At 42.5% G+C, this 21244-nt stretch overlaps 1 protein-coding gene across 2 annotated transcripts in view; it reads right to left on the reverse strand.

Annotated features, from left to right (window-relative positions):
- Window positions 1-699: 699 nt before the first annotated feature.
- Window positions 700-21244, reverse strand: part of LOC139474899 (ras-related and estrogen-regulated growth inhibitor-like) — a 71499-nt gene continuing 50954 nt past the window's right edge. For both annotated transcript variants that reach the window (XM_071258091.1, XM_071258092.1), the window contains exons 3-6: window positions 6048-6104; window positions 4728-4801; window positions 2815-3644; window positions 700-1934 (exon numbers count right to left, since the gene is read on the reverse strand). In XM_071258091.1, coding sequence (XP_071114192.1) covers window positions 3204-3644; window positions 4728-4801; window positions 6048-6104 — 572 coding nt within the window. In that variant the 3' untranslated portion in view covers window positions 700-1934; window positions 2815-3203. The remainder of the gene's footprint in view (window positions 1935-2814; window positions 3645-4727; window positions 4802-6047; window positions 6105-21244) is intronic.

Raw genomic sequence — 21244 nt, forward strand, 5'->3', positions numbered from 1 at the left:
GACATAACAAGAGTCCGGGACAGTAATCGATCACCAGTGATGCGTGGTGAAACGGTGATGGAGGAACATGCAATGAGAACTAAGAGCCATGAATAAAAGTCGAGTTATGTGAAAATATTGAACAATTAGAAATGTACCCTAACGCTGAGCGAAGAGCTGCACGTGAACGGGCGCGTTTTTTTAGAATTGACTCATGGAGATCAGTATGTGCACTCAGTGTTAATAGGATCTCATGCGTCTGATTGTTTCGTAACGCTCTTTTCACAATGATTACTACAAATAACTAACACGGTGATTATCAAAATATAATTTCTGGGCCGACTGGATAATTTCGGAAATGAAAACATACTTGTGCTCAAGTTAGACGGAGCCCGAAATACCATTGGTATTTTAGCACAACTGAAGCTGCTTAACATTTTGTTGATTTCCTCACCACCAAAAAACACCTTGGCTTATTCTGGCAATAATCATCTAGATAACAATTTGCAGGAAGCGAATACATTAATCCTGTCTCCACGGGAAGGTCAAGTCACAGAGATGACTTTTTTTTATATCCACAGAAACAACCACTCTCTGTGGCTAAAAAGGAGAAATTATGATTAAAATATAGAAATTGTACCATGTCTTTTGTTTACTGTCAAACAGCTCTTCTATAGAAAAAGGCATGAAATAAATTTTACTAAAAAAATATTATTAATCAGAATTTATCTTTTTATTCTATTGAAGGATTGTTATATATAGACACTATTTTATAAATATTTCAATCAGAGCCTTCCAGGTGTCAGGTAGAGCACTACTCGCAGTCGTACAAGAACTCTTTTCACTTTCAATTCTTCAGAAAACAGTTAAGTCAAACATGGATACATCGTTGTCACGTGCTGATTGTAACGCAAATTACAAACAATACAAAAAGTCGTTAAAAGAAACTTTGTGAAAAAAAAAATCGGCCCAGGTGTCGTGTGAACAAAGAGTCGGTGCTGAATTGTGTTTTGTATTGAGTGCTTTAATTTTTCGCAAACAGTAAACATTTTACACATTTGTCGGTCATCGTGTGAAAATATGTGCATTACATTCAGTTCCTCGATCTTTCGATGTAAATGATCTGTTGATATATGACTGACCAAAGGAGTGGACGTTACAGACTCATACACTGGACACCAACAACTACTGTTTCAGTCGATGTCGGTGACGAAGACAGGCGTTCACGACGCTGTCGTTATTTACAATATGTCCAAAGGATGGTAAAATGCTTGTTCACCATGGAAGACAAGACCGCTTACCTTCCCTCAAAAAAACATGGTGCATACACTCATTATCCCGCCGTTTGAAATTTACATCAGAGAACAGTTTCTTTATATACACATAGGTATTTTGGGTGACATTCGTATGATCATGACAATTAACAGTTTGATTATTGAGGAGCACTTGGACGAATTCCCATCCTTTTCGTCGGAGACAAGAATTAATTACAAGGTAACCTCGTAATTCCGGTCTTTTCTCAACATCGTCCACCAGTAATAGTTGGGTGTCTGGTTTAACGAGGTCCGTATAAATGAGGTTCCGTTGTATAGTACCAGACGCCGGTCTTTATTCCTTCACGTATCACATTTTATCAATCTGAGAATATTTGGTATAAAAGCACATTGAATTTCTCACGAATTCCAACAGTTATCAAGACATTACGCCCGGAAAGTCCGCCATCTTTACCAGCAGAGTTGACGCATGTGCAGTAGTGCAACGAACCTTGCCACCAGGAAATCCATCCACACGGGACTGGCTGCTTGACTGCCTTAATACTGTTCCAGAAAACACAGATATGCTGATGATAATCACCACACCTAGTTGACAAGCGGTCACGGGGAGGAGCTAGACCACACGCAGTTTAACTGGTGGCCATCTTGATTCGGCCTTTGGAGTGGTCATCTGTTTTCATTCTGGAAAAGAAAGTTGGAAACATGACCATCGGCCATTTCAGGTGAACTTCCGGAATATTCTTTTTCATGTTCCTTCAGTTACCTACGTATTGTATCATTAATACTGCATGTAATGCTAGTCTAACATGTGCCATCCCATACATATGAATGACGTACTACTGAATTTGAAATAATGAGCAACGATTTTAATCACTCTTTAAGGTTACTGCAGGGATGCAAATTGGCAGTCAGTCCGTCTGATTTTAAAGACAATTCGAATCTCAGGTTGTTAGGGTAATGTCCTGACATGCTAGTTGTCATTATTTTGGCAAGTAAATATTTCAGGTTAATCACAGGCCTGCTTTTACTGTTGCGACTAATTGTCCCAATCACTACTGAGTACGACAGGAGCTACATGGAGCCAGTGTGGTAAGCGAGACACGCGACTACATGAAAAGGCATATCGCTAGTGCTTGACATTGATCGATCAGCTTTAAAGTGAAAAATAGGAGCTGTTAAATTGGTTCACCAGTTCTCGAATACATCATCTTTGTGGCTATCAGATTCCGACACATCCTTCACCTTGTCACCTTTTTTAACATTTAAGATTAATGTTCACTAGTTTCTTCTAAGTTGTACAAAGTCAGAAAAAAAATTAAAAAGGTTTAGCCATATTGAAACAATACTCAAGCCATGTCACGGCTTGGGGATCCACAGATTGGTTACAGTCATAATTATTGCGCCCATGTAGGGAATCGAACACGGTTTTCGCGAGAAAGGCTTTAACCACTAGACAGAAGATCCCTATGTGATTTCAATATGACATCCCGTATACGTTCTTTCGCAGCGAATTTCACATGATTTTTAAAATATTCAAAATAGTATGTTTATATATACATACCACAGCAACGCGTGGGGTCATCAAACCGGGTGCAGGTTCTGCGGGACTGGTTTCCGGCGAATGCTTCGCAAAGAACCTTGCTCCACGTGATGTTCTAATTAAACATATCTTCCGGTCGCCTAAATGATGTCCCATTGTGAGATTGCGAGATCATGATTTCGTTGAATCGTCAGGCGCCCATGTCCAGTAATCATTCAACATTTAAATATCGAACAATGAAATAATGTATGAATAATTTCCCCGACCATTCCATCATAGTGAAATTAATCCATATATGCAGCAAGATGCACCCATGCATATCTTGCTGCATATTTCACTGAATCAGCAGGAATCACGCACACAATCACAGATATACTTTACACAACATCCACCACCAGTTTCTATCGTTGTCACATCGTCGCTGTGCGTTTGTTATTGTTCGATTTCCCCGTGATCACCTTCTGAATGGCCTGTTTGAACCTTTGAGAGGAGCTCGTCTTTCGTTGGCGGCCATCTTTAAGTGACTTTGACCGTTTAAACTCTCTGTACATGTCTCTGAAAACGTCTTGAATAACTTCCACCTGCGTCCAATCAGCGGCCGAGACCTCGTAAAATCTACATCCTAACTCGTCGGCTAGTTCCTGGCCTTCGAGCTCCGTGACTTGGCGGTCGTGGAGGAGATCGTTCTTGTTTCCGACCAGAATGCCGGCGAGACTCGATGATTTCCGAGCGTTTTCGACGCTTTTCTTGATTCGGGTGATTTCGTTGAATGAGTTTCGATCTGTTATGGAATACACAAAGATAAAACTGTCTGCCCATAATGCATAGCCGTCCTTCCACTCAGCACGTATCTGGAACAACAACGTACACAGAGTGAGTTTGGAGTTAAGCAGCGAGGATCAGTGTAATATGGCGAGTCCTCGTGGGAGTAAATCTCTCTCTCTCTCCTCCCTTTCTCTCTCCACTCCTCCCTTTCTCTCTCCACCCCCCTCTCTCTCTCCTCCCCTTTCTCCCTCCACCCTCTCTTTCCTCCCCTTTCTCTCTCCCCTCCCTCTTTCTCTCTCCCCTCCCTCTTTCTCTCTCCCCCTCCCTCTTTCTCTCTCCCCTCCCTCTTTCTCTCTCCCCTCCCTCTTTCTCTCTCCCCCTCTCTGTTTCTCTCTCACACTCTCCTCCCCTTTCTCTCTCCCCTCCCCTTTCTCTCTCCACCCTCTCTCACTCTCCTCCCCCTCTCTTTCTCTCTCCCCTTCTCTCCCCTCCCTCTTTCTCTCTCCCCTCCCTCTTTCTCTCTCCCCTCCCTCTTTCTCTCCCCCCTCTCTCTGTTTCTCTCTTCCACTCTCCTCCCCTTTCTCTCTCCCCTCCCCTTTCTCTCTCCACCCTCTCTCACTCTCCTCCCCCTCTCTTTTTCTCTCCACCCCTTTCTCTCTCCCCTTCTCTCTCGCTCTCCTCCCCTTACTCTCTCCACAATCTCTCTCTCCCCCTTCTCTCTTTCCATCCCTCTCTCTCACTCTCCTCCCCTTTCTCTCTTCTCCCCTTTCTCTCTCCCCCCTTCTCTCTCCCTCTCTCTCTTTCCACCCCTCTCTCTCACTCTCCACCCCTCTTTCTCTCTCCACCCATCTCTCTCACTCTCCTCTCTCTCCTCCCCCTTCTCTCTCCACCCATCTCTCTCACTCTCCTCTCTCTCCTCCCCCTTCTCTCTCCACCCATCTCTCTCACTCTCCTCTCCCTCCTCCCCCTCTCTCTTTCTCTATGAATTCCGCTCATCTGGCTGATAAACTCGACCACCAAAGGAAAAAGTTGAAAGGGGAGAAGTTACCAAATATTCCACCAGTAATGTTAGCTAAACTCACATGTAAGGGGAAAGTATTCAGTGAATGTTAAGACAACATTTATATATTTTCATCCTCTCGTGATATAGCCAGGAAGTAGAAGCTCACCTGTCCGGCCGTGTCGAGGATCTCCAGTTTGACGTCATCGTCATCAATACGTGTGTGGTATTTGTAAACACTCTCTGCAACACAAACCCTGCTTTTAGAAAGCTTCCCTAGTTCTCCCAAGTGGTACAAGGTTATACCTACATCGACAATCACGTTGCGGTTACGCACAGGTAAAAATAGATAAAATAGAAATATCGTTAGTAATCTTAATTCTTAAGAGACATTGTTATAATTCACAAAGAACGTTTCACCATAAACATATTTTTCTTATTATATTGAAGAGCCGGTCGGGTAATACAATGTTCTGATAAAAGCACCGGGCCAACACAGTTAATGATTTCTCCCCATTCCTTTGAGTACCTTAGTATTTAATATTTACTAAATTTACAAAACCACCCGGTCCCTACCCGTCCCAGATACGAAACAAAAGACGGTCAGGGCCACACAGCGATCGTAGCGCGTGAAGTATATATTAAAATATGGGAGTTAAATCATCTGCGGCCGCTTTGTGGAACAGGGTCTTACAAAAGAGCCAACATCTAATATTGACCGAGCCTGAAAGCAAACGGAAGTGAATATCGGCCCAGGCTTTTAATAGTGGAATAGGCTTCCACTCAAGAGTGAATTTTTAGGCATTGATTCGGGTCTGCTGCACCGTCCATAAAAAATAACCAACATAACAATCAACATGTCTCAACATTAAACTCCACATAAATTCGTCTGTTAGATTTTATTCCGCACATTAAGTAAAAACTCGAATCAACTCAAGCTTCATAAGTTAGGACGTCACGTAGGCACATTACAAGTGCACGCCTTTCCTGATTTCCCGAACTACTTACGACCTGAAATATACCGTAATTCTACAGCGATATATCACTGGGGATTATCCTTCTTTTCTCGACTGCACACCACGTCAAACAAATCTTTCCGTCAGTTGTAAAGGACAGAATAATAATCTCCTTATAAGGAGGAGGAACACGTGACGTCACAAACATGTTTATAGTTTTCTCGAAATAGAATAGTTCAAACTTTTGTTATGAATCCGGCATTCGTAATCTGATTTCAGCAAAAGTGTCTCTGTTATAAGATCGATAGGAAAGCTGTACAGAGTAATAAGCACAGCCGTGGAGAAAATGCGGACTTGTCAGCTTGGGCTCAGTTTGGGGACACCGCCTGGCCCAAGTCGCGTCTCCGTGAGGCGAACAGAAACCAGGGTATCGATTTTTGATGACATTTACAAAGGCACTAATTGAAATTGGTTTTTGCGACAATATTGAATGATGAAATGGAATTCTTACAAGACAGACTTGCATCGCTTACCTAATGTTGGGCAGTACTCTCCAATGAATCTTCGAGTCAAGTAACGCACTGTCAGAGCTGCAACAAAAATAAGGTTTTTTTAATGATCGAAACACTATCAGTGAGAGTGATGGATTGCGTAAACAACGACACGCTTGGCGATGTTTGGATACAGAGAGTAAATACCGGTGGGGGGTTAGCTGTCCGTCAAATACACATATGTCGTGAAGGGAGCGAGTGTTTGGACTTGTACGCCGCTTCAAAAGGATGGTAAGCAGCTGTACCTGTGTGTTGACGGGGGACATCACGACTACAGATGTATATTTTAACGGAGGACATCACGACTACAGCTGCTCATTTTGACGGGGCACATCACGACAACAGATATATATTTTGACGGGGGACATCACGACCATAGATATATATTTTGACGGAGGACATCACGAATACAGCTGTATGTTTTGACTGGGGACATCACGAAAGCTGCTGTATGAGATGACTTGGAACATTACGAAACATTAGACATGATCACTATAACCATATTCAATAAACGACATCAGCAAGAATCTAAAAGTAGTATACTACATTTCGAAGAGGTCAGCACGACTACAAGGAATACCATGAAGTCCGAAAGTCTATGTACAGTCACATGTCACAGAGAACAGCAATGGCGCCTAGTTTAGTCTTCTCAATGTGGCGATATGAACCTGGGCCTAACGCTAGCTCACGGAGGTATCGGCGAAACGAAATTGGGTACACATGCGTTTCACAGGACACCTAAGGCCGCAATCGACAGCATCACTAAATAATAAAGTGATAAAGCTCACAGTAGGCCGAAGAAATGACCCCGCTTGTATTTGTATGGTTTAACATGATTAAACCTTGAAATTGAAAATCAAAGCGATGCAGAAACGTCGAAAATTGCACATCAACATCGAAAAAGTTCTCGAAAAAAGAAATTCAATAATGGCGTGCGACAACCTCAACAGTGATATCCGTCGGAGCCACACGGTATATTTTGTATCTACTTTGGTAAATAACAATACATTTACTTACGAAAGCATTATTTTAGCGAGGTGACAAAAATGGCGTCTGATTAAGTTGGAAACCGTTTACTAAGGAATGAACTTGTGCAGATCCTCTCCCGAAGGTGAACTCATGTCACTAATTATGTGTGTGTCTGTTATGCTATATTGTTTTATGAAACATCATTTCACTGACATGCGCATCTTAGTGACATTCCTTAAGAAGATTCTTTAATGCAACTGATTGACGTTCGCCAGGCAATGAGTGAATGTTTTTATTCCTGTTAAAGCAGGCTGGGATCTCATTCATGAATGGGCTTCCCACACTGTACCCCAAATGAGACCTGAACCCGGTCTTTGGCGTGACGACAAAACGCCTTGACATCTCGGCCATCCCATCGCCGCAGACATTTGCCAGAGGTTGACGACTCACACTAGAACCCTTCTTCAAGGGACTAGAGTGTCCATTAGCCTGTATCAAAGTCGAGTGATATAGGCCAGTGGACACTCTTGCCTCGGGAAGATGACAAGAACAGCATAGCCTTGATCTCATCCCAGACCGTCACAATAATGTATTATTTCAAGAAAAACAGATTGTCGGTAGACTATATTCGAAAGGCCATTCTATTTTCAACACGAGTACCTCATTCACTTCAGTTTAGTCTTTGCATACTGTATACCGTCTACATTAATATAATCTTGCCAGCATCCCATTCCGACACAACGGCAGGTGCGAGTGATACCAGTTAATTACATGTATACTAATTAAACAACACAAGATTACAAAGGTTAGTGTAATATATTAATAGAATCTATAATAATCAACTACATGATAGCCTTAATGTATATCTCAGTAAAGAGTAATGGTTACGAATTTTGAAAGACTATTAGCACTCTTGATAAGTTTAAAATATTCATTACTGTTAGGCACTTGGGGGGTATCTAAATGCAATTTCAGATTACCAAGTAAATTTACCATGTAAATTAATGAAATCTGCTCTCTTACTGGATACACACAGATAACCTTTCAGAGAACTTGAACATAAAGATTACTGGAATATGTCGCCATTGAAGTAGCGATAACCTGAATAAACCTGAAAGTTTCACGAACTACGTACGCACGTCTTTTAGAATTAAATAATTTTGGAGCCTGAGTGAGTGAGTATGGTTTTACGCCGCTTTTAGCAATATTCCAGCAATATCACGGCGGGGGACACCAGAAATGGGCTTCACACATTGTACCCATGTCGGGAATCGAACCCGGGTCTTCGGCGTGACGAGCTAACGCTTTAACCACTAGGCTACCCGACCGCCCCTTTGGAGCCTGAGGAAGGGGTTGCTCTATATATTTACATTCTATTTTGGGAACCAATCAGGCCAGTTTTGTTTAATGCATCTTAGTGCTGTTACTTTGTGAGTGTAATTTTAGGCACACAATTATATGTGAGTCGGTTTTATCACATCTACAAATACATGACGGATTGCTCTGTGTAGGGATGAAGTTGTGTGAGGTGTTGGATGTGGGGGGTGGGATGTGAGGTGTGAGGTGTTGGATGTGGGGTGTGGGATGTTGGGTGTGGGACGAGGGGTGTGGGTGTTGGATGTGGGGTCTGGGTATGGGGTGTGGGATGTGGGGTGTGGTGTGTTGGATGTGGGGTGTGGGGTGTGGGGTGTGGTGTGTTGGATGTGGGATGTGGGGTGTGGGATGTGGGATGTGGGATGTGGGGTGTGGGGTGTGTTTTATGTGGGATGTGGGGCGTGGGATGTGGATGTGGGATGTGGTGTGTAGGATGTGGGGTGGGGTGAGGGATGTTGGGTGTGTTTTATGTGGGGTGTGGGATGTGGATGTGGGACGTTGGGTGTGGTGTGTGGGATGTGGGGTGTGGGACATTGGGTGTGTTTTATGTGGGATGTGGGGTGAGGGGCGTGGGATGTGGATGTGGGATGTGGTGTGTAGGATGTGGGGTGTGAGGTGTTGGATGTTGTGTGTGGGTTGTGGGATGTGGTGTGTGGGTGTAGGATGTGGGGTGTGGGGTGTATGGGTGGGTGGTCAGGGGTCTTCTCATGATGTGCAAACTATACTTTACGTGAACTGTGTAATCATGATTAAACCGTTAATACAATTATACAGCTTGATGATTAATTCGATTAAAGAGGATGTTTCCCCGTCGTGAGAGATTGAACCCGGCACCCGGCACCCGGCACCCGGCAACTGGTGTCTCGGCCGAGCTGATACATGTACATTAGGAAACGTTTATCACCAAACAGTTCTTCAATCACTGGATGTAGTTCTAAACCTAAGCGTGTAGACGAAGTGTTTTCGACAAGGATATGTAGGATGAGTTGTGGAGACACCGCTAGTCAGCAGCACCAAGACTACCTTCTAGCTGGAAGGACATGGTACACCTGGAACAGTAGTAATGCTTTGGGGCACAGAACCCGACCGTGCTTGTATATCTGGGGCAGATAATGGGGCCTGGTGGCAACAATGGTTTCTCATGATAAACACAGATGTTATGTTGACCACATGCTGTTATACCATAGTCACACTGTCTCCACTCCTTGGAGGATGCAGTGGTATTAGTATGAGTACAAGGTAGGAGAAAAAGAAGAAGAAAAAGAGGTATAGTAGTAGTAGTAGTCGTAGTAGTGGTAGAAGTAGTGGTAGTAATGTTAGACGTTGTGGTAGAATCAGCAGCAACAGTAATATTTTTAGTAGTAGTAGTAGTAGAAGAAGTAGATGTAGTAGAAGTGGTAAAATTAGTAGCAGCAGTAGTAGAAATATTATTATTATTATTATTAGTAGTAGTAGTAGTAGAAATAGTAGTAGTAGTAGTAGTAGTAGTAGTAGTAGTAGTAGAAGAAGAAGAAATATTAGTAGGAGGGGCAGTAGGGATGTAGAATTTAGAGCTACAAGGAATATTTATGTCCAAAGAGAATGTAGTTAGCGATGGTGTTGCCTCCCTTGGTTGTGCAAGTATTCGCAGCTCGAGGGTTCGAGTTCCAGATTTTCGCCAATCATGATCTATTAAACCCGGGCCCGTTCGCTTCACTAACATTTAACATCCGGCGCCTGCGAAATCTGTAGATGCTCCCACATGACGCTGACACGCTGTGACATATCTGAAATACTGTTCAAAGCGGTATTATCTCAAATCACAAAAAAATGTCACAAAACATCCCCGGCTCATGTACATTAAAACAATATGCCAAGATAATCTGGTACCAATCTGCCAGCAACACCAAACATTTAACAATCGTCTTTGTGGTCGTCGCGCAATGTCGGATTTCATTTCCGAGTGTAAGTTAAGCCCACGGATTAATAACAGTATTCTTTGCCGTGAGTTATTGATATGACAGATTCGACTGATTGACAGATGGTTTATAACTAAATCTCGTGTACGGCCCATCAAGACGGTCATGTCAAAATCAAAAGACAAATAGATCTAAGTGACTTCTCACGGTATATAGATCAAGGTTGTCGGTGACCTACTTGCACTGAAGACCGAATTTAACCTGGGGAGCGTAACATGGCCGTAACGCTACTCGTAGCTTATATTTATTGGTTCTAAGAAAATACTAAACACGGACATTGATCCTTTTAAGCAACCATTATGAGCCAATTGTAGTTCTGTGTTAACGACAGACACTTTGGGGTAATTTGGAGTCTTGGCATGTTCGGATGAGGTCATTCGAGCACTTTACTTGTCTGCTACAGCCGAGTGTATGTCTAAATCAATCCGGCCAGATTGCCCCAATTACATAAAGACAGTGTCTCGCAAGGCGATAATACAGAAACTAACACTACACTGAAACTGGAAGCGAGACGCGTGGCCCAGTCTCAGGTCGTATGCTACAGAAAAAATATAAACCCCGTCATGCTTGTTTTCATATATCAAGAATACCCATGTATCGTTTGGAAATATCTACATATGAAATTGATTTCACGTGTTGAACGTCTATGTACCACCAGCATGAAATCACGTGAGCATCTTGCTTAAAACATGAACAGATTGACGCCGAGTTAGCGGTACACATTTTGTTCAAATCCTTCTGAAATCTGCACGGCAGTTTACGAACCGGCCGAACCGATTTCGTTATGCGGGTTTTGATTGGACCAATGATAGACAGCCAAAATATAACTCCATAATTCCAGCCTAGTTCGGCAAGGGTGGAAACTGGACTTTTATAATCAGTTAGCTCCCTTACCACGGGGAAGATACGTTTAAAGCCGCTGTCACTAATACTCCAGCTCTACGATGGCGGCCTGTAAAAATACAAGTCTGGACCAGACAATCAAGTGATTGATATTGTGAACAACTATCAACGCCGTCATGGTAGCCTGACTTGCAATCAACCAAGGGGGATACACTCAAATTCAACAAGAACACATTACACTGCAACCCCGTTTATCAGGATGGTACATAATCGTCAGAATTCACAATGTCCGGATTACCAAGGCTTGCTGTAATGGTGCTCGTTTCATATAGACGTTCCCAAATCAATCGTCAGGAAAACCAAGATTCCGGCATAACATGGTTCGATCTATATTCATGGTTTAACTAAAGAGTATTGATATCAATAATATGTTGTCACCTCACGGTTGTTTTTCTTGGTTTTTTTTTTAGATAATCAATATCAGCTCTCGAACACAAGACCCATTTACCTCTATTGATCAATAACTATATATGCCTTTTACAGATTTAGAAAGAACATCAAACACATTCCGAAAAGGATGTATGCGTTAGGTGGGCTTTCGCAAGACGTAAAACAATCTGTCAGATACCATCAACAACTAGCCCTGATGTTTAGCGCATTGACGTAAGAACAAAACAGATTTAGCCCGCAGAGTACAAAACAAGTCATTTGTTACACTCGCATATTAACGATGGTTAGTTATTTAAAGGTAACATAAACAATAATTCGTAATAATATATGGATGTTTTCAAAGACAAACTATATTGTTGACGTCCCTTCTAACGCAACCACAACCATTATGATAATCGCATGAATACTTCATAATGCCGTTATGGCGGATCCTCTGTCATACAAAAACTAGTTCCTGCTCTCAGCTATAAATATTTCATATTCTTTATTCAGACGTGCGTAGGCTTATTGATATTGTGTTGACTGACAGCAGATAATACGTTTAACGCAACCGATGTGAACAAACCGATCTCCATCAAAGTGAGTTGGGTTTAACGCCGCTTTTAATAGTATTCCAGTTATATCGCGGCGTGTCAGCTTAATGTGGGAGGAAAACCCGAAGTGATGCAGGTCTCAGACGTTTACTACTTCGGTGAAACCCACGAGCACGGGTATGGTGCTGACAAATCTAGAAACATAATCGGGGCGAAGCAGGATTCGAACCCACAATCATAGGTTTCTGGCGTGCCCAAGGGACGCAACTCTGCACAGCGAATTGCGGCGCCTAAGACGACTGGGCCACCCGTGCCAGTGATCTCCATCTAAGAAATTCGTAAGATTAATTAATGCCTGACACTGGTGATCCACAATATGTTCGTGATCAAGTATGTCCCCTCACAGTGTGTTCACACACACACACACACACACACACACACACACACACACACACACACACACACACACACACAATCCCCATCCTTCGTAGGAAATGAAAATTCGTTGCTGAACTTGAACTACAGTACAACCTCGTTAATCCGGACAGTAATTATTGTTTCCAATGAAATCGTCCTGAATACCGGGATATTGTAATACATTTGGACATTTTAACAGTTACGGTCGATTAGTTGGTATGATTGGAATAGCTAGAAGCTGGCCAAGCTGGAATACCAGGGTCCGGACAAAGGAGGTTTCAATGTACATAATTTGTCACTACCCATATATCCTGGTCGGCCTTGAAGGATACCTAGGTGAAGGTCATTCATATATTTCAAGTTCGGTTCCGAATTCCTCGGGCGCGTTTCTCATTCCTCATCCTGGAAGGTCAGGGAAGCAATCGATCAGCGTTAATTATAATGCTGCTACTGCAACAGGACCAATGTCCAAGAGCTGACCTGGACGCACTGGGATACTTCGGCCTTCTAGTCAGTACCAAGACGTCACTCGATATGGCTGATTCTTGGCCTGGCTAATGTCGCCTTTAATGAATTGATTACTATAAAGTGATTACTATGAAGTGATTACAATGAAGTGATTAAGATCTGAGGTAGTGTACGCATGACAAAACGTTGAAATAAGCCTGTAATTGGTAATTTGAGAATTGAATCGGAGAGGGCTCCAAAGCTCCCATGTTTATATTTGCTCCCACAGGTAAATAAGGGGCAATTGCATGGTGTGTTGGGTAGTCAAACCGATGTGCAGTTGGGTTTGAATCCCAGATCCGACCTGGGTTCCGTTTTACCAAACAACCTTAGCGCTACGATGATCGTAATCCTTTGTTAAAATGTGGGAAAGAGGATCACCTTAGCGATAAGATCGCTTTGTACAACAGCACCCAGGGCATCATTCCACAAAGCGATTTAAGCGCTACGACTGTCGTAAGGCAAGGTTAGGTTAAGCACCATACCCATGCTCGTGGGCGTCACCGAAGTGGTAAACGTCTGAGACCTGCATCACTTCGGGATTTCCTCCTACATTAAGCTGACATGCCGTGATATAACTGGAATACTGTTAAAAGCGGCGTTTAACCCAACTCACTCACTCACTCACTCACTCAATGCTTAGGTACATGGGATTTGCGATTGCTAAGAACTATAGGTAGACTTGCTTCAAGGCTGTACTGAAAGAAAAATCCATGGATGTGTAGTAATTCTATCCTCCTAATAGGCAAGTCTAGACATGTGGACTCCAGTCTAGATCTCTTAGGGACAACTTGTTCTTATTATTTACATAATCTAGAACGTATTTAAAATAATAATTCTTGCCTTATAGACTTGTGCAAGTCTAAACTATAGGCACAATGGGCGTATTCTTGGGTTTCACCAAATTTGTAAAGGTCTATGACCCTGGTTCCTTTTAGCCCATATGGAACATCGTCACACCATGTTTACTGTTTCTTGGAGCAGGTTGCTTTTGAGTGAGTGAGAGAGTTGGGTTAACGCCGCATTAACAGTATTCCAGTAACATCGCGGCGTGTCAGCTTAATGTGGGAGGAAAGCCCGAAGTGATGCAGGTCTCAGACGTTTACCACTTCGGTGAAACCCACGAGCACGGGTATGGTGCTGACAAACCTAGAAACATAATCGGGGCGGACTGGGATTCGAACCCACAATCATAGGTTTCTGGCGTGCCCAAGGGACGCAACTCTGCAGAGCGAATCGCGGCGCCTTAGACGACTGGGCCACCCATGCCCATCTGGCTGCTTTTGAAAACTATCGGAGGTTAGAGATGATGATGTAGCGTCAATAAACACTGTGTAAACATGGTGGCTATTCCAGTGTTTACTTGAGGTGGGCGAGTTGACATTGCAATATCGAGTCTTCTGTATCGGTAAGATTCAGTGACGTCAATCGCGAGAAAACTTCGGATAATTATTGCGACAACTGTCTTTTATTTTCAGCTTCTTCCAACAGATAAGGAAACTGAGACTACCAGGACGTGGATTTTCATTCATTAAACCATTATGGTGACGTCACGCTATTGTTTTTACCGTTAATTCTGTGCCAGGAATTCACTGGTCATGAAGGTGCATTTTAACACGTAGAAGTGACACTATAAATCAATAGATGCAATTTATGCAAAATAACAGAGAAATTCTGCATCAACCACAACATGGTTTAAGTTGGAGAAATCACTCGTATCTGTTGAGTCCGGAAGTAGAATCAATAGATTCTAGTAATTTTTCCTTTACGATTTGTTTTGTTTGTTTATTTGTTGTTTAACGCTGCACTCAGCAATATTCCAGCAATATGACGGCGGTCTGTAAATAATCAAGTCTGGACCAGACAATCCAGTGATTGACATCATGAGCATCGATCTATTACGAAGACGCATGGAGTCCGTATTCACTGTATGAACGACCGCCCCCGTGATCTAGTGGCTAGAGCTTCTAGTGCTAGAATGTGGAGGCAAACAGTCATAGCAGATTAAGGTCCAATATATAAACTGCCGATCAAAACAAAATTTACACCTATGCTTGATGGTGGCTAAAATTGAAACAAACATGAATTGGTTATTCGATGGTGATGTATTCGAAACGGTTATCAAATTGTGTTTTGGACTTTAAGTTTGCAGTGTTTCGGCGAATGTTTTCAGCCTAGTAACGTTTTGATAACGTTTGTAATGTTTCAGACAAATCCGATTTTCAAGTGTACTTCTCTTGTCCGGCAGTTTACGCCGGACAGTTACAGATGGACTAAGCTATACAGGGACGCGTGGTGCTAATTATGACGTCCAGACCACACTGACAATATGGGCTCCAGACAGAGCAGCCTCGTCAATCCTGAACCGAGAGTCCTGAATCCTGTCTTGACAAAGAAAGACCGAGTTATTTTTACCAACATGGCAGCTGTCCAGTCGGCCGTAAAGATGAAGAATAGGCAAGGTCTCATATGTCCAAATAAAACGACGTTACCCATTCCATCATCAGAAAACTCTGCTGAAAGCAGAGTCCATATATAACATAATGATGGTTTATGTGAATCTACGTGTAACGTTAACGGTCGTGGAACTATCACCACCTTTCTTCCCAGGTTATAACAACAAGTTTGTTTCTTTGTTGTTTAACGCTGCACTCAGCAATATTCCAGCTATATGTCGGCGGTCAGTAAATAATCGAGTCTGGACCAGACAATCCAGTGATTGACATCATGAGCATCGATCCAGGCAATTTGGAACGATGACATTCATCAACCATGTCTGCGAACCTGACCACCCGATCCCGTTAGTCGCCTCTTACGACATGCATAGACGCCTTTTACGGCAAGCATGGGTTGCTAAAGACCTTTTCTACCCCGGATCCTCACGCTTCTAAAACAACATTCATATCGAGTTGAGGTAAAAGCGTCAAATCGTGGCTTTTTTTCGTTCTCAACAAACATAAAGTTATTTGCAGCGCCTAAATAAGGCTTAGCTCATTTATCCCAAGCTAAGTTCAGTGTGACAAATATATTATCCGTGTGGTATGAACCGATGCAATGTTCGAGCTAAAGCATAAAAACCGTGACAACCTGGCAGAAAGATGACGATGGATGGTTTAAAGAAGTACTTCCGCAAAGTCACGTGATACGTTAGTTTCAGCAGAGGGTGATGGATGGCCACAATGGGACCACCCTTCTGCTGTCTTCGGAAGGGGCGAGTGTTATTCTCACTTACTTCAGGCCGGTTCTATAAATAACATTTACATAGAGAGAAACATGTAAATCTCTTTCTATTGCCAATGTTGTGTACAGTTACGTATTGAGAGTCCAATGTGTTAAGCCCATTCTGGTGTCCCCCGCCGTCATAGCTGTAATATTGAATTGGCCGTCAGACACGTTATACTAAGTACTGTTTTAACTTACAGTTAACTACGGTTATAATGAACTCAAAGGGACTACTAATTTTAGTTCGTTATAACCGTAATTCGTTATAAGCATATATACAGCATAACTACAGCATATAGTCGGGACTAAAAAGTTAGTTCGTTATATCCGTTTGTTCGTTATAACCGTGTTCGTTATAACCGTAGTTTACTGTATATTAATAGGGGCGGTCGGGTAGCCTAGTGGTTAAAGCGTTCGCTCGTCACGCTGAAGACCCGTGTTCGATTCCCGACATGGGTACAATGTGTGAAGCCCATTTCTGGTGTCCCCCGCTGTGATATTGCTGGAATATTGCTAAAAGCGGCGTAAAACAATACTCACTCACTTATATTAATAAACATATCGGTACCTAAGTGCTAGTAACAAATATTGGAGCAAACGTTAAAATCGCAACTATAACACTAAAACATCTAACTGGTTTATTTACAGATATATTATTATTAATAAGCATCATTTCATTTATCTCCACTGCCATTTATTATATACATATATATGAAACAAACACAAGAATCAGACTCGGGGAACTCGATCCTGGGTCTGTATGTAATCAGGCGGGCAGGTCCATGTAATTAATTCATGGCCACAATGAGACCACGCCCAGATAGTGTAGAACCAGAACGAATACCCTATATACATGGGAGCACCATGATGAAGCTGGCACTTGAATCTGCCCTCCGTGTTATCAATTACACTTAATAGAATGTGAAGTGGTATTCAACAATCCAACAGGTGAATCTAAAGAGGTTTGTCTAGTTTACATGGTTCTTATACTTTTCGATTAAAATACGAAATAAAAGGGCTATGACTCATTGACATACAGCAATGCTTATCGTTAGTGAAGAGAGTTAACTTTACCGAGAGTACCCAACCCTAAATAAACCCAAAACAAAAAAGAAACAAACCAACTACAAAAAACATACCAAAACCAACAGAAAAACGAACATTTATAATTCACACATATATATTTGAAAATATTGAGGACTTGTTTGGCTGTTTCATGAGTGAGTTTAAAGCAGCTTTCAAAAGTAAAGTTTCATGAGTGAGTTCAAAGCAGCTTTCAAAAGTAAAGTTTCATGAGTGAGTTTAAGGCAGCTTTCAAAAGTAAACGTTTCATGAGTGAGTTTAAAGCAGCTTTCAAAAGTAAACTGCCGGACAAAAGAAAGTGTACATGCATTTATTATGGCTAAAAATGAAACAAACAAGAAATGGTTATTCGATTGTGATGTATTTGATAAGGAAATCATGCATTATAGTTGTGTTTTTGGATCTTAAGATTTCAGTGTGGCAACTTTTTTCAACCTAGTAGCGTTTTTATAACATTTGTAGTTTTGGTCACATCCAGTTTTCAAGTGTGTACTTTCTTTTGCACGGCAGTGTATTTTAGTAACGGTATGTCATGGCCCGAAAGCTAAATTGGAGGATAGCCCGAATTTTGTTTCTTGTTTAACGCCGCAGCGATCTGTAAATAATCGAGTCTAGACAGTCCAGTGATTGACATCATGAGCATCTATCTAAGCAATTTGGATACGGTGATATGCATCAACCAAGTCCGCGACCCTGACCACCCGATCCCGTTAGTCCCAGCTTAGAAGAAAAGCATAATCCCCTTAACGACAATCATGGTTTGCTGAATAGTTTATACATCGGATCTTCACAGGTCCATAGCTCGAAGTAAGGCAGGTTAGCCGCTTCTTATGACAAGCATGGGTTGCTGAAGACCGATTCGAACCCGGAGCTTCACGGGTTAAAGAGTGTGTCTTTTACTGCGCTTTTAACAATGTTCAGGGGATATCACGACGGGAGAATCGAACTGGGACATTCGGCGTAAAACGGGCGGCTCAGTCACCCAAACGCTGTGCAGAGTTGCGTCCCTTTGGCATACTAGGAACCTATGATTGTGGGTTCGAATACCATATTCCCCCTATTAGTGTTTTTGAGCTTGTCAACACCATCGTGGGTTTCACCAAAGTGGTAAACGTCTAAGACCTCCATCACTTCGGGCTTTCCTAGCTCCTAAATCAAGCTGACACGCCGTAGTATAACTGAAGTGCTGTTCAAAGCGGCCTTGAACTAAAGTCAATCATTTTAAGTTTACTTTTTACATGTTAAGAAAATACACAACGAATAAAAACCGTTTTGAAATATTAAACGGCAGTAAACTATCATCTAAAATCAGTTAAAAAATACGAGATAAAATAAAACCCGTCACTCCAAAGTACTTCGGTAATGAGAAGTGGCGTCGATCGGTTGCAGGAAGCCAGATAAACATATACCGTATTTCCTCTAATAGACGCTGAGTCTCTAATAGACGCCGGACCTCTAATAGACGCCGGGTCTCTAATAGACGCCGGGCCTCTTATAGACGCCGGGTCTCTAGTAGACGCCGGGTCTCTAATAGACGCCGGGCCTCTAATAGACGCCGGGTCTCTAATAGACGCCGGGACTCTAATAGACGCCGGGTCGATCAATTGATACAATTAATGATCCCTTTTTGGGACCTAAATTACATAATTGGGGTATTAATAGAAGCCGGGCCGCCAATAGACGCCGGGCCTCAAATTGACGCCGGGTCAAAGGCTTGTCCGAAATAAATAGAAGCCCGGGCGTCTAATAGAGGAAGTACGGTACACAAAGTTTGTAAATGATAAAAAGCAACATAGTTTCAAGAATGTTTCCAGCACTGTCGAATCCGTAAAGCCGATCACATCAATGAATCAAGCAGAGATAACTGACATACTTTGAAGTGGCGAGTCGGCCCTTCAGTTCCTGCTATCACCCACAGGGGGCGCCACCTGCTCTCGGTAACGACAAAGACAGATCGTCAGCGACACGGGTTACACACCTTCTAATAAATCTGGCCTGCTCGCTCAAATCGAACAGAATAAAAGTGTACCTGTAATTCCTTATATATATATCTGGGGATACAGTATATCTAAATCGTGTTCCACTATCTGAGAGATAAGGACTTCCGTGAAAGGAATTAGTTTGTTTTTTCTGCTAGTCAGCGGAAAGGATTCGGCATGATGACTGACAGAGTTTTTGGTATTTTTCTTCATTGAATTTATGGAGTGGGTGAGTGAGTCAGTCTGAGGTCGAGTTTACTCTCGCCATATCAAGAGTTTGTTTGTTGTTTAACGCCGCCTTCAGCAATAGTCCAGTTTTTTTAAGACGGCCTGTATATAACCGAGTCTGGGCCAGACAATCGAATGATTAATATCATGAGCATCGATCCACGCAATTGGAATACGATGACATACATCAACCAAGTCAGCGAGCCTGACCACCCAATCCCGTTAGTCGCCTCTTATGGCAAGCATAGTCGTGAAAATGGGTTGCTGAAGACCTTTTCTACCCCGGATCTTCACGGGTCGCAATATTAGAGAGTACCTACCCCACCTTCCCCTGAAGTCCGAGCATCATCTATTTTTTTCACGGTTGAGTCTCATTGCTCACCCCCGAGTGCCGGATACTATTCAAAACAAATCTATAAAACATTGAGAAAAGGCTGCGATTTGAAGTAAAATACAGACAAATATGGGAAAAAATATATAAAGTTATTTTTTACATGCACCAATATTTCTTATAATGTTCAATCCGCGTACCGCACAGCGGAGACCCGGGTAAGACTTCCGCCCATATCCCCCTCAAAATATATATAACGGAAAGGATTGAGCGGCAATGCATACATATACAACCTTTGGTAGAGGGATACGGGCGACAGTCATTCCCTGCATCGACCTCGAATCCAGCTTTTCAAAAGGGTCTACTTTAAAATAGGTTTCATTACTGAAATATTTACGTGGACAGTTGCATTACAACGTAAAAAGAAACGCCTTACGTCAAAACTGATATTTCAGCTTCAGAAGAAATGTTATCTGAACCATATTTTCATGGCTGGACATGTGATCTGTGTAATAAAGTCAGTTATAACACACGCCATGCTTGATGCTACAGTGGTCTCTAAATGCCTCACGTTATCAACGTTAACTATAATACGACGTCACGTGCACGGGCTTACCGTGGGCTTAAGCGTTAAGTCAAAACAATTACGTAATGACACGTGCCAACGATATCTTTATCCGCACTCTATCAGGAAGCTCGGGCTATGCACGAGCTGGGGCAGGCATATCGTGTAGCACGTGCTCGTTCTGATATCGAACTATGGAGTTGGAGACCGGGTAACCAAAAAAAAGGTAGCGCAGTGATTACGAAACAAATTACCCCATCTCTCTTAATAATTAGTGAGTGAAGATTAAATTTAAATAAATTGCAAAATTTAACTTATTAAGACATGAGAGATCTCCAGTTTTACAGTTCCATCCTTAGTTGACTTAATTTCCTGAACATGGTGAGGTGAAATGGGGCTTAACGTCGCGTCCAAGATTACTGAACTTATACAGCGACGTGTGTGTGTGTGCGTGCGTGCGTGCGTGCGTGCGTGAGCTTGTCCGGACTAATGCCGAGTTTATAGTGCAAGCCCACTGAGATACCATGCCGCAGTTTAACATGAATGCCTCCTAATATATACACTCAGACACAGTATACTGATTCCGAACCGACCAGTCCTTATGTTAGCCCAGGCAGGTATGACGCGGCCGGGGATCGAACTCACCCTCTACCTTTAGACCACGGAGCCGGACTTAATCTCCTTAAAAAAGGCACATTCAGAAACACAAGTTCACAAATG

The sequence above is a fragment of the Haliotis cracherodii genome, unplaced genomic scaffold (assembly GCF_022045235.1).
Source record: "Haliotis cracherodii isolate W230 unplaced genomic scaffold, xgHalCrac1.p SCAF_3, whole genome shotgun sequence".
NCBI classification, from domain to species: domain Eukaryota; kingdom Metazoa; phylum Mollusca; class Gastropoda; order Lepetellida; family Haliotidae; genus Haliotis; species Haliotis cracherodii.